A 14270-nucleotide genomic window follows, 5' to 3' on the forward strand; every position below is an offset into this window, starting at 1 on the left:
CCCAACCATTCTGATCACTTACCCAATCTCTCTATTCATTTGACCTTTTGTCTGCAAAAAGCCTCTTCAATGTCGTGGCCAATCTCTCTCACTCTCTTCTCCACCCCCTCCAAACTACTAAATCATCCTCTGTATAGATTTATCATTAGAGGCCACCTACTCTGGGGCCTATTGGAATGGAAACTGTGGTCACAACTGCTTGTTATCAAGGGCTACCTATTGTTAGAGACCACCCAACATTCTCTCGCTACAGCTGAGTGCTCCAGTTTCCTTTTACAGTGATTAATTTAGCTTGCCTGTTTAGTTTGGAGATACAGTGTGGAAAGGAGGCCCTTCGACCCACCGAGTCCGTGCCAACTATCGATCACCCGTACACTAGCACACTATCCTACACGCACAGGGACAGTTTTACAGAAGCCAATTAACCTGCCCGTCTCTGGAATGTGGGAGGAAACTGGAGCTCCCGGAGAAAACCCACGCAGGTCACGGGGAGAACGTGCAAACTCCGTGCAGATCGCACCCGTTGCCGGGATCGAACCCGGGTCTCTGGCGCCTTAAGGCAGCAACTGTAATCTTGCGCCCATTTCGATGTGTGAGGTTTTTTTCCCCCCCTCCTCTCTCCATCCCGCCCCTCTCCACTCCCATGGGTACATGGATCAGAAAGGTTTAGAGGGATATGTGCCAAATATGGCCAAATTCTGGAGTATGGTGTACAATTTTGGTTGCCTAATTATAGGAAGGATGTCAACAAAATAGAGAGAGTACAGAGGAGATTTACTAGAGTGTTGCCTGGGTTTCAGCAACTAAGTTACAGAGAAAGGTTGAACAAGTTAGGTCTTTATTCTTTGGAGCGCAGCAGGTTAAGGGGGGACTTGATAGAAGTCTTTAAAATGATGAGAGGGATAGACAGAGTTGACGTGGATAAGCTTTTCCCACTGAGAGTCGGGAAGATTCAAACAAGGGGACATGACTTGAGAATTAAGGGACAGAAGTTTAGGGGTAACATGAGGGGGAACTTCTTTACTCAGAGTGGTAGCGGTGTGGAATGAGCTTCCAGTGGAGGTGGTGGAGGCAGGTTCGATTTTATCATTTAAAAATAAATTGGATAGTTATATGGACGGGAAAGGAATGGAGGGTTATGGTCTGAGTGCAGGTAGATGGGTCTAGGGGAGAATAAGTGTTTGGCACGGACTAGAAGGGCCGAGATGGCCTGTTTCTGTGCTGTTATGGTTATATGGGATCAGAGTAGATGGAGTATCTTGGGTAGCATGGGAAAGTTGGGCCGAAGGGTCTATTTCCATGCTGTATGGCTCCATAACTCTAAAAAGAGAACATTAGATTTGGGGATATTCTGCAATGGAGAATTAATACAGAATTTTGAGAGATTATGGCATTTAGGAAAAGGATCATTTGTGATCACTGATTGACAGAGTTGGTTTAGTTTATTGTCACATGTACAGTGAAAAGCTTTTGTAGCGTGCTAACCAGCCAGCAGAAAGACAATACATGATTACAATTGAGAGTAAGTGTGAAATATTCAATAGCCTGTTCCTTGTGTTTTTGTGTATTTTTCCCCTTAGAGTAGAACTCCCCACAAAAGTACCAATGTTTGCGTTCGTAGGCAAAAATGCTGGAGAAACTCAGCGGGTGAGGCAGCATCTATGGAGAGAAGGAATAGGCAACGTTTCAACGTCGCCTATTCCTTCTCTCCATAGATGCTGCCTCACCCGCTGAGTTTCTCCAGCATTTTTGTCTACCTTCCATTTTTCCAGCATCTGCTGTTCTTCCTTAAACACTATTTGCGTCAGTTGTAACTTCTCCTCCTTTTGACCATCTTGACCTACCCGCGTTCCAACACCGTTTACATTTGATGTCCCCAATCTCGACTCCCCATGACCTTTGCCCTCTCCGCTACTTTGACTTTTTCAGGTTAGTTTTTTTAAAATGACTCGAAATGCAAAAAAACTTTGAACTTTGAGGTCCCTGCCAGAGCGGACAGAACAGATAAAGGTCCACATTCACGGGGTAATTCCTGTTTCTAGCTCCCCTTCAGAAGACACAATCTTAAAGAGGTCATTTGTAGGAAATGTTTTCAGTTTCATTTTATGATATTTACAGAATGAGTTTGGTGCCAGAATATCATTTGAATCCACAGAGCCCGTTTCAGTGCAGTGTGACTCCAGGAATTGGTCGATGTCCGGTTTTGAGGTTTAGGAAGTTCGAATGCCTTGCTGGCTATAAACAGCTGCTATGTGTAATACTGAGACACACAGGTGGTCCAAGATTTCATCCCTGGTCTCCGCTGCCGAACTACTTTCGGCTTGAGTATTGAGTTTTGAGTTTAGTTTATTGTCACGTGTACCGAGGTACTAGTGTTAGTATATAATAGTGTTAGTTGGGTGTCACTGAGGCGCAGTGGTAGAGATGCTGCCTTAAGGGCCGGTCCCACTTTCATGATCTAATTCACAACCTTTTTTACTCGTGGCCATTTTTCATCATGTTGAAAAAAACGCCCCGACCTACTTGATGCCACGAGTACCTACGACTAGCATCACGACCTGCTACGACCTACCTCGTGCCGACCCGTGCTGCGAGTACGAGTCAAGGGCAAACTCGGCAGAGGTCGTGAATTACGTCGTGAAAGTGGGACAGGCCCTTTACAGCGCCAGAGGCTCGGGTTCGATCCTGCCTGTACGGAGTTTGTATGTTCTCCCTGTGTGGGCTTTCTCCGAGATCTTTGCTTTCCTCCCACACTCCAAAGATGCACAGGCGTGTGGGTTAATTGGCTTGGTATAAATGTAAATTGCCCCCATTGTGTGTAGGATAGTGCTAGTGTGCAGGGGTCGCTGGTCGGTGCGGACAAGGGCCTGTTTCCGCGTTGTCTCTCTAACCTAACTAAACTAAATTAGAGAGTGCGCGCAATTTCAAGGGTCAAAATCTATATAACAGCTGACTGTTCTGAGTAGAATTTCAGAGCAACTGGGACTGTGCTGCTGTCCTTGTACACGTAGGTAAAGTGTGTCGGGAAAATGAATGCAAATTGTCAGAGTCCAGTTGATCGGCGATGTCAAAGGCATATACATTAAGGATGGGGAGAGTTGGTGGTAGAACCATAGCAACTTCCTTAGAAGGCTTAGGAAGTTCGGCATGACCCCAACAACTCTCACCGACCTCTACAGATGGCCATATACATTAACGGATGGCAGCATGGTTGGGAACAGCTTCATAGACCATCGCCATAGCAACCTCCCTTCCTTTGACTCCATTTAAAACGCTGCCTAGGAAGTTCAGCAGCACCCAAGGGCAACTCCCTGGCCCACCGACTTCTACTCCCATCTGGCGAAAGGTACAGAAGGGAAAAGCACCTCCTGATTTAGAGAGTTTCTTCCCACTCTCGGGACTGAACCATCCTACCGCAGCTAGAGAGCGGTCATGAACTACTATCTACATTGGTGCTTCTATCGTTGACGGACTTTACTGGCTTTACCTTGCACTAAATGTTATTCCCTTATGTGTCTGTACACTTGGTTTATACTCTCTAGAATTTAGGAGATTGAGAGGGGATCTTATAGAAACTTACAAAATTCTTAAGGGTTTGGACAGGCTAGATGCAGGAAGATTGTTCCCGATGTTGGAGAAGTTCAGGACAAGGGGTCACAGCTTAAGGATAAGGGGGAAATCCTTTAAAACCGAGATGAGGAGAACTTTTTTCACGCAGAGAGTGGTGAATCTCTGGAACTCTCTGTCACAGAGGGTAGTTGAGGCCAGCTCATTGGCTATATTTAAGAGGGAGTTAGATGTGGCCCTTGTGGCTAAGGGGATCAGGGGGTATGGAGAGAAGGCAGGTACGGGATACTGAGTTGGATGATCAGCCATGATCATATTGAATGGCGGTGCAGGCTCGAAGGGCCGAATGGCCTACTCCTGCACCTAATTTCTATGTTTCTATGTTACACTGTGTGGGCGGCTCGATTGTAATCCTGTGTTGTCTTTTCGCCGACCGGTTAGCACGTGATAAAAGTTTTCCGCTGTACCTCGGTACACGTGACAGTCAACTAATCTAAGCAAATGTATGACCCATTCCCCTCCTCGCCACCCACCGCCTGGTTAACCCAGTCTCAGCACTTTTGTAGAAAGTGGGAAAGTGAAAGAGAACTATTCTTGGCCGTGTGCCTGGCTGGTATGTTGGAATCTGAGCCAGCAAGATCCTTTGGGAGCGTGTGGAGTTCAGACCAGGATCTAGTCTCCTCTACTTTCACTTGCCCTGATATATAAAAAATGTAATTGCGCGCATACCACCTGTCAGTTCCCCTTGACTTGAGCCTTTCCAAGCACATCACCCTCCTCCTAAGTAAACATCCAGCAACTTGCACTGTTTTGTGTTTAGAGTCCTTTAGTAACCTTGCACACATGTTACGTGTAACTTATCACCAACTCAGAGTTGTCCTTTCAGTCTACATTGTGGCTTAATATTTGGCTTGAATTTATTGTTGTCGCCTCGACCAAGTCACAGCGAAAATCCTTGTTTTGCATGCTATACAAACAGATCAGATAGACAATAGGTGCAGGAGTAGGCCATTCCGCCCTTCGAGCCAGCACCGTCATTCACTGTGATCATACCAGATCATCCATAATCAGTATCCCGTTCCTGCCTTCTCCCCATATCCCCTGACTCTGCAACCTTCAAGAGCCATATCTAGCTCTCTCTTGAAAGCATCCAGAGAATTGGCCTCCACTGCCTTCTGAGGCAAAGAATTCCACAGATTCACAACTCTCTGGGTGAAAAGTTTTTCCTCATCTCCATCTTAAATGGCCTACCCCTTATTCTTAAACTGTGGCCCCTGGTTCTGGACCCCCAACATCGGGAATATGTTTCATGCTGTTCTCGCACAACTTATGTTTCATGCCTCTAGCGTGTCCAATCCCTTGAGATTGCTGCTCATCCTTCTAAATTCCAGAGTGTACCAGCCCAGCCATCCCCATTCTATCAACATATGACAGTCCCGCCACCCTGGGAATCAACCCCATGCACCTACACTTCACTCCCTCAATAGCAAGATATACCAAGTACAATATGTAGAGCAAAGGGGAATGGATGTTTATATTAAATTTTATTAACATCATTAATGAAGACTGAACCATTCAATTCAGATTCAGATTCCAGAACCATGATGTGTAGAAAGCAACTGTTGATGCTGGTTTATACCGAAGATAGACACAGAATGTTGGAGTAACTCAGCGGGTCAGGCAGCATCTCTGGAGGGAAGGAATGGGTGATGTTTCGGGTTGGAACCCGTCTTCAAACTCAAACCTTAGCCACTTCGGGATTACTAACCTATTTCTTTTTTTTTTCCTTTCCAGATTGCTGACTTTGGGTTGTCCAATTTATACCACCAGGACCGATTCTTACAAACATTCTGCGGCAGCCCCTTGTATGCTTCTCCGGAGATCGTCAATGGCCGGCCTTACAGGGGTCCTGAGGTGAGGTTCCTTCTCTTTAAGGAATCCTGGGAATAAATCATGGCAGGAGGCCATTCGGCCATTGGGATGTGATGATACCAACTGTTCATAAATTCCTGGTGCAGAATTAGGCAATTTGGCCCATCGGGCCTACTCTGCCATTCAATCATGGCTGATCTATCTTTCCCTCTTCAGTATAACCTTTGAATCATCTTCGGCATAGATTTGGAAACAAAAGAACTGCAGATGCTGGTTTATACCAAAGGTAGACACAAAGTGCTGGAGGAACTGAGAATGACAGGCAGCACCTCTGGACAAAACAGATGGGTGATGTTTCAGGTAGCAACAGATGATGGATCCTGACCTGAAATGTTACCCATCCTTTTCCTCCAGGGATACTGACTGACCCACTGAGTTATTCCAGAACTTTGTGTCTACCTTTGGTATAGATTTGTTGAGACAAAGAGTCAGTCATACAGCATGGAAGTAGACTATTCAACCCAACATGCCCATGCCGACCAACATGCCCCACCTGCCTTTGTTTGGCCTTTATCCCTCTATACCTGTCCTACCCATGTACCTGTCCAAACGTCATTGAACGAGCCTGCTTATGTATTGGAAATTCCATGCAACTGTGTTGCATTATGCAAGTTGATCTGGGGATGGAATCAATTCATATTGTATAAAGGGCAATCTTAGCTGAATATATATCAATATATTAGATCAGATTATAGAGTGTTTGCAAATAAACCCATGGGGCCTTTCCTTTATAAGATGAATGTTGACATTTTACATTGTTGGCTTTAAGCAAACTACCAACAATTCTATTAATCCAATTTAACACAACGATTATAACACTCCATAGGTGCAGCCACAATAACACTGAAAGGTCCTTGGACAAGAGTCATCAAGTGATGCAGTGTGGAAACGGGCCACTCGACCCAACTCTCCCACGCTGGCCAACAATGTCCCAGCTACACTAGTCCCACCTACCTGAGCTTGGTCCATATCCTTCCAAACCTGTCCCGTCCATGTACCTGTCTAACTGTTTCTTAAAAGATGGAATAGTCCCAGCCTCAACTACCTCCTCTGGGAGCTTGTTCCATACACCCACCACCCTTTGTGTGAAAAAGGTACCCCTCGGATTCCTATTAAATCTTTCCCCCTCACCTTGAACCTATGCCCTCTGGTCCTCGATTCCCCTACTCTGGGCAAGAGACTCTGTGTATCTACCCGATCTATTCCTCTCATGATTTTGTACACCTCTATAAGATCACCACTCATCCTCCTACGCTCCAAGGAATAGAGACCCAGCCTACTCAACCTCTCCCTGTAGCTCACACCCTCTAGTCCTGGCAACATCCTCGTAAATCGGTTCTGAACCCTTTCGAGCTTGACAATATCTTTCCTATAACATGCTGCCCGGAACTGAATACAATATTCTAAATGCAGTCTCGCCAACGTCTTGTACAACTGCAACATAACCTCCCAACGTCTATACTCAATACTCTGACTGATGAAGGCCAAAGTACCAAAAAGCCTTTATGACCACCTTATCTACCTGCAACTCGGCCTTCAAGGAGCCATCCACCTTTACTCCTAGATCCCTCTGCTCTACAAGACAAACCAGAGGCCTACTGTTTACTGTGGAGGTTTTGCCCTTGTTAGACACCCCAAAATGCAACACCTCGCACTTCTTAATATTAAATTCCATCAACCATTCCTCCGCCCACCTGGCCATTCGATCCAGATCCTGCTGCAATCGTTCACAACCATCTTCACTATCTGCAAAACCACTAACTTCTGTATCATCAGCAAACTTGCTAATCTTGCCCTGTATGTTCGCACCCTAATCATTGATGTAGATGACAAACAGTAATGGGCCCAGCAATGAACCCTGAGGCACACCACTAGTCACAGGCCTCCAGCCTGAGAAGCAACCTTCCACCATCACCCTCTGCTTCCTTCCATGGAGCCAATTTGTTATCCATTCTGCTATCTCTCCTTGGATCCTAAGCGATCTAACCTTCCAGAGCAGCCCTACCATGCAGAACTTTGTCGAGCGCCTTACTGAATGAAATCCATGTACACAACATGTACAGCTCTGCTCTCATCAACCTTTTTGGTCACCTCTTCAAAAAAAATCAATCAGATTTGTGAGACATGACCTCCCACGTACAAAACCATGCTGACTATCCCTAATCAGCCCTTGCCCGTCCAAATGCCTGTATAACCCATCCCTCAGAATACTCTCCAGTAACTTTCCAACTACAGATGTAGTAACTTTCCAACTACAGCTCTCCGACCTATAGTTCCCAGCATTTTCCCTGGAGCCCTTCTTGAAAAGAGGCACAACATTTGCCACCCTCCAGTCTTCCGGCACCTCTCCTGTACTTGAGAACGACTCGTAAATTTCGACCAGGGCTCCCGCAAGTTCCTCTCTAGTTTGGATATATCTGCCTTCATGCACGACAGTACCTTCAGTACTTCTTCGACGGTAACCCTGACTATTCAAGCGTTTCTTGGCATGTTGGTGACTGTGCAAGTGGTGACGGGGGGGTCTGTGTCTGCGTTGGCGCTGTACGGCACCTCGGTGCCAACGTGCCGCCCATTGGGAGGAGTTTTATTCTTCGTGCAGCTTTAATTTGGTTTCCAAGTTGACGGTAATGTGACTGTCTTTGGCAGGTTGACAGCTGGTCCTTGGGGGTCCTGCTCTACGCACTGGTCCACGGCACCATGCCTTTCGATGGGCACGATTACAAAAACCTGGTTAAACAGATCACCAACGGTGAATATCGAGAACCAACCAAACCTTCAGGTAAACAAAGACGCACGGGTTCATCGAGTATCGTTTGTGACTTCAGTTTGTTCCAAGATTTCTCTGCGTCCATTGAAATACTGTCGCCATGGATTTAATTTTGGAAAATTAATGTAGGCGGGGTGCAAAACTCGCAATGGATATCACTGGTTCCGTTTTTTAGATAGTTCCTTTCTAGTTTTCGGCACCCCAAAAAGTCTTGATCTCTGTCGATCCGGCAAAAGGGATAATCCGGCAAGGCTTTGCAACCAAGGGTACTGGGAAATCGGTGATGAACCTGAACTCCCTTACCCGGTTACAGCGGAGAATCGGCAATAACCAACGCCATCCCTCCCTGCCCCCATGGTTCATTAAAACGAGGGTTTACAGTACAAAGGTCTGGCTGGATTCTTCTGCAGTTGTATAGGGCTCTGGTGGGACCACATCTGGAGTATTGTGTACATTTTTACAGTTTTGGTCTCCTAATTTGAGGAAGGACATCCTTGTGATTGAGGCAGTGCAGCGAGGTTCGCGAGATTGATCCCTGGGATGGCGGGACTCTCGTATGAGGAAGGATTGAAAAGACTAAGCTTATATTCACTGGAGTTTAGAAGGATGAGGGGGTATCTTATAGAAACTTATAAAAGGACTGGACAAGCTAGATGCAGGAAAAATGTTCCCAATGTTGGGCGAGCCCAGAACCAGGGGCCACAGTCTTAGAATAAAGGGGAGGCCATTTAAGACTGAGGTGAGAAAAAACATTTTCACCCAGAGATTTGTGAATTTGTGGAATTCCCTGCCACAGAGGGCAGTGGAGGCCAAGTCACTGGATGGATTTAAGAGAGAGTTAGATAGAGCTCTAAGGGCTGGTGGAATCCAGGGATATGGGGAGAAGGCAGGCACAGGTTATTGATAGGGGACAATCAGCCATGATCACAATGAATGGCGGTGCTGGCTTGAAGGGCCGAATGGCCTCCTCCTGCACCTATTTTCTATGTTTCTATGGATATATCGCTGTGACTGACGTGGTTTTTGTGCCGTGTTTTTGCAGATGCGTGCGGGCTGATCCGGTGGTTATTAATGGTCAACCCAGACCGCCGGGCCACCATTGAAGATGTCGCCACGCACTGGTGGGTTAACTGGGGCTGCAAGACCCAGATCTGCGAAATGGAGTCGGTGCGGGAGTGCGAGTACGAGCCGCCGGCCACCGTCGCCCTGGATTGGATGCAGCGCTCGTCCCGCATTGTCTTCGAGAGCGGCTCCAAGGTGCGTTGCTTCTTCAAGCAGCACAGCTCGCCGCTGGAGCGCCAGAGGTCGCTGAAGAAATCGAAGAAGGAGAATGACATCTCGCACTCGCTGCAGGAGGGGGCTCCGTCGGAGAGCCCGGGCAAGTCTCTGCTGAAGAGGCCCAAGGGGATACTGAAGAAGCGAAACAACCACGAGCACAGGTCGCACAGCGCGGGCAACGTCAGCCACGCGGTGGCCTTGGAGGACGATGTCTTCACCCGCATGGACGCCAGCGTTCCCTCGGCAGTAACCAGTGGGCAACGTGACTGCCCGTCCACTCCCCTCCCAAAGAAGGGCATACTGAAGAAGCCGGCAAAGCGAGAATCTGGGTATTATTCCTCACCGGAGCAGAGCGAGTCGGCTGACGTGCTGGACTATGAGAACTCCGTCTTCGAGGCCGCCATGTCCGAAGCCAACAGCGACTCCTACGACGACTCCAAAGACCAGACCTCCCGACGCAAGGGGATCCTCAAGAGGAACGGCAAGTTCTCCTCCGGCAGCGCCGGCTCGGCGGTGGAAGCTGCTGCCGCCCTGAAGAGTTTGGGCTCCTTCAACGAGCTGGCCTTCTCCGACATCCGCCTCTCGTCCCACCGGGGCTACCCGTCGAGCGCGGTGAGCGAGGACAGCATCCTGTCCTCCGAGTCCTTCGACCGCCTCGACCTCCCCGAGAGCCGGCAGGAGCGGCGGCGGCCCATGCGCACGTGCGTCTCGGCCGACGACCTGCTGCACCTGGGCGCGGCAGAGACGGACTGCAGGCCCCGCCTCTGCAAGATGAAGTGCTTCGCCGACCACCTGGCCGACAGCAACTTCTCCCTGACGGACTTGGACAACGTGACCGAGGTCTACAAAAAGGCGGTGGCCATCTGCAACAAGCTGATCTGAGTGGGACAATCTCGGTGGTCTTGTCGTCCCCTCCCCACCACCGCTCCCAAAGCCCTAACTACATCTCGTTGTGTGACGGGAGTGGGGAAGGGTTACAGACCAGGTGAACACTTGAAGTCACAAAAGAAAAAGTTAGCTGAGAGGAAGAGAAAGTGGCGATAGGAAGATGGAGGTTTTAGGAAGTGATACAAGGTTGAGGGATGTTGGAGATTCAAGTCATTGTGCAAGGGGACATATCTTCCTCTGCTCATTCAGTTGGGTGTCTTGCTGGTGCAAGATATATGGGGAATGCCCTAAATTGGGAAGTGACCTGTACAACCCTTGCACGATGATGGCCGAGTGGTGAAAGTGGGAAGGCGGAGAAGTTGTGTAAAGGTGGTCGATGGGATTGTGAATTTAAAACAAAGGGATAAGGTTTGCGGAATTGTCGGAAAGAGGAAAGGCTTTTTGACTTTTATTTAACATAAAAGAAAAACATGTAGGGGTTGAAGAGGATGTGGTTGAGAATTTCTGTGGTGTTAAACCACCATTAAAACAAGAATCCATGCATTCCAGCAATGCATTTGGCCGCTTAAAAAAATACTCATGTCGCTGGCCAGCAAATGGGTGCCTTGTCTCTGCCAAAAAAATAAATAAATGGAGGTACAGGGAAACTGAACAGTTGCACCATGGAGAAAAATGAGTTTATTATTTATGTGTCAGACGTGTATATATTTTGCAAGTTAATTTATTGTTTTCCCCACCCCCACCCACTCCCCTTCTCCGTTTCAGACTATTGGCTGTGTGTAAATAAAAAAGCAAGTCCGAAGACGTTTACTATTGTAATGAAGTAGATTCTTTTTCTACTAGTTAATTGTAATAAAAATGAATATTATCTTCAAATAGCAATGGATGCCAGTTGATTTCAGCAAGGGAATTGTGTTTCCGGGGGGGAAGAATTAACACGTGACACGCTTTATTTGACAGTCTTCCTGTTACTGGGAAAGGTCTGACGTTGATACATGATGATATTGTGAAAAAAATAATTTGTAATGTTTGGATGTGTTCTGGATTTGGATGTTGAGTTTTGTATTTTTTTTGGAGGGAAACTGAGGGGATAGAGTGTGGAGGAGGGAAAATCTGGCATCTCCTCAACGTTCCCGCCTAGGGTTACGTTACTGTACGTGTGTCGGAAGGAACTGTAGAAGCTGGATCTACACCGAAGGTATGCTGGAGTAACTCAGCGGGACAGGCAGCATCTCTGGAGAAAGGGGATGGGTGAGGTTTCGGGTCGAGACCCTTCTTCGGACTGTCCGTCAGGCGGATCTCTTTCAAAACCTCCTTCAGACTGAAGAAACGTCACCCATTCCTTCTCTCCAGAGATGCTGCCTGTCCCGCTGAGTTACTCTAGCACTTTGTGTGTGTGTGTGTGTGTTACTGTATTTGATTTGTATTCATATGCTGTGATGTTGCATGCCATTGTGACTGGATGAATGTAATTCCGACTGGTGAACTTGGTTTCTGAGCGAGTATTTGAATCCTACTTGAATCCCACTTCCCTCCTCGCCCCTATCCCCTCATTTTCTTATTTGTATCAATGCAGCTTTCTAAAAAGAAAAAGTTAGGTGTTCAAAATATGGAATGAACGATCGCATTTTGAGTTAAGGGTCGCAAAGTCAGCCTGCCGTTGTGTTAGTTTTCTTTCTGTTCTCTTGTGAATATTTTCGATGTGTTTTTTTATGTGAGGCAACTGAGTTTATCTGGGACTCTCTTGCTGTGTCCAATTCCAACCCTGTCAAGTGAGGTGATTAAAACAGGGCAGTTTGTGTGAGGGAGTAGTGGAGGAAAATAAAAACACAGGCAGAAATCACAGACAAACCCTTTAAACCTTTATACAGTTGACTTTTTAACCTTATGATCAAGGCAACAACCTATTGTCATTGTGTAGGAAGGAACTGCAGATGCTGGTTTACACCGAAGGTAGATACAAAATGCTGGAGTAACTCTGAGGAACAGGCAGCATCTCTGGATAGATCGAATGGGTGACATCTCGGATCAGGAGGAGGGTCTCAACCTGAAAACATCACCCATTCCTTCTATCCAGAGATCCTGCTGAGTTACTCCAGCATTTTGCGTCTTAAGTTATTGTCATTCTGCTAGACTGGTATGGAATTTATAGGGGGGAAAAAAAGTCAAACTCATTTTGATATGTGAATTAATAATTGCAAATAGATTTGAATGATGCTGTGATATTCCAATAACTGGCAGTTTTATTTTTGAATTGTGCAAGAGAGAAATATTGGTTGGGGTTTAAATTGGTTCTTAGTCTTTCCGTTGCAGCTGTAAGATCATCCACTACTTTGCCAGGCCCTCCTAGTCTTCAACACTTTTGCACCCTTGTGCGTGAAATAGCAGCTCGTTTTGGCCCCTTGACGGGCCATGTAAGGTGCTGAGGAGATTTGAAGAAGAGGATTAGTTCAAATTTGTAAAATCTCAATGGGCAAGGGCACTTGGGGATCAGGACAATCTGGTCAGTTCCTCCTCACTCCTCAAGAGTACTCCTCTAACATAACTTCATTTTATCATCTTTGCTCTATAACCTTCAACATCTTTACCGAGCGAGATATTTCATTCACCTTTGGTAGTCGGTGTTTGAAATGTTCTACTGGATATTGCATTCCGACGTCACTCTGAGCGGCCCAACTCCCACTTTCACATTCTTCTTCTCCCTACTCTGGATATGGTGGAGGAGGTAGGGGAGATGCAAAGAAATGACCTGTTCCTTTTCAATCCTCAACCATCTCGTCGTCCAACCAGACCATTGCTACACGAGGCTAGAATCTGATGGTTTACTGCCGTGTCATCTTGGCTCGGATTGAGGCAGTGATTTTGGTTGCCATGAACGGGATTGGGGGGGGGGGTATCTAATGGGTCCACCGCCTAAAGCCAGTTGCTTACGCTTCCTGGGAGGTGAAGATATAGGTGTTGGGGAGGTTTGAGTCCCTTTGCCGTGGGACAATGTAGCAACATCCACCTGGACTATTGGCCCACAGCCAAAGGTTGATGCCAACCTACATGGTGCCTTGTGGCATTATCTATTGATGGAGTATGATCGTCAAGCAAAGAGCAGGGACCATTTACAAATGGATAGGAGATGAGTGCGATCATGCTTATACCAATGTTTCTTGGCCAGCATGAGTCTCGGACTTGCTTATGCCCCAGGTACAGAAACTGGGGCCACACGATATATTTGCCTTGTTGCCTACTTGCTGTGGACTACATGCTTTGTACATGTGTTCCTTGAATTACTGAGTAATTTGTATCAAACAGAATGTCAAGACTGAAGAATCTGTGATTTTGTTTTTGTTGTATAACGCTAATTTATTTTTTTTAGATGGTTAAATTCCATTTGCCACAATAAAAGAAATTGCCTTAAATCTGATTCGTTTTTTTTCTCTCTTACTTTTATTAAACTGGGTGTTTCAGTAACCTAAACTGTGTGTGTGCGCAGAGGATACAGGCGAGTTTAGTTTAGACACATAGCGTGGAAGCCGGCCCTTCAGCCCCCCACGCCGCTGCAACCAACATTCGCCCATACACTAGATATATCTTACACATTGGTGGCAATTTACCGGAGCACCGGGAGAAAACCCATGCGGTCACCGGGAGAGTGTGCAAACTGCACTCGCAGACGGCACCCGAGGTCAGGATTAAAGCTGCTCATCTGGCGCTGTGAAGCATCAACTCTACTGCCCTGATGTGATCTGATGTTCAGCAAAAGTTGAAGATCGGTTGAAGAAATGTAGAGATAGTCGGGGCAGATGGAGGAGAAAGTTTTGATCCAGTAGGAAGATGATTTATTTTT

The 14270-nt window shown here is 46.8% G+C and overlaps 1 protein-coding gene across 1 annotated transcript in view; it reads left to right on the forward strand.

The window, feature by feature from the left end:
- Positions 1–13842, forward strand: part of nuak2 (NUAK family, SNF1-like kinase, 2) — a 48826-nt gene extending 34984 nt beyond the window's left edge. Inside the window, exons 5-7 of the mRNA XM_055654875.1 lie at positions 5362–5481; positions 8146–8278; positions 9309–13842. Of these exons, the coding sequence (XP_055510850.1) occupies positions 5362–5481; positions 8146–8278; positions 9309–10426 (1371 nt within the window). The 3' untranslated portion in view covers positions 10427–13842. The remainder of the gene's footprint in view (positions 1–5361; positions 5482–8145; positions 8279–9308) is intronic.
- The last annotated feature ends 428 nt before the right edge of the window (positions 13843–14270 follow it).

This window comes from Leucoraja erinacea, chromosome 24, assembly GCF_028641065.1.
Source record: "Leucoraja erinacea ecotype New England chromosome 24, Leri_hhj_1, whole genome shotgun sequence".
Classification (NCBI taxonomy): domain Eukaryota; kingdom Metazoa; phylum Chordata; class Chondrichthyes; order Rajiformes; family Rajidae; genus Leucoraja; species Leucoraja erinaceus.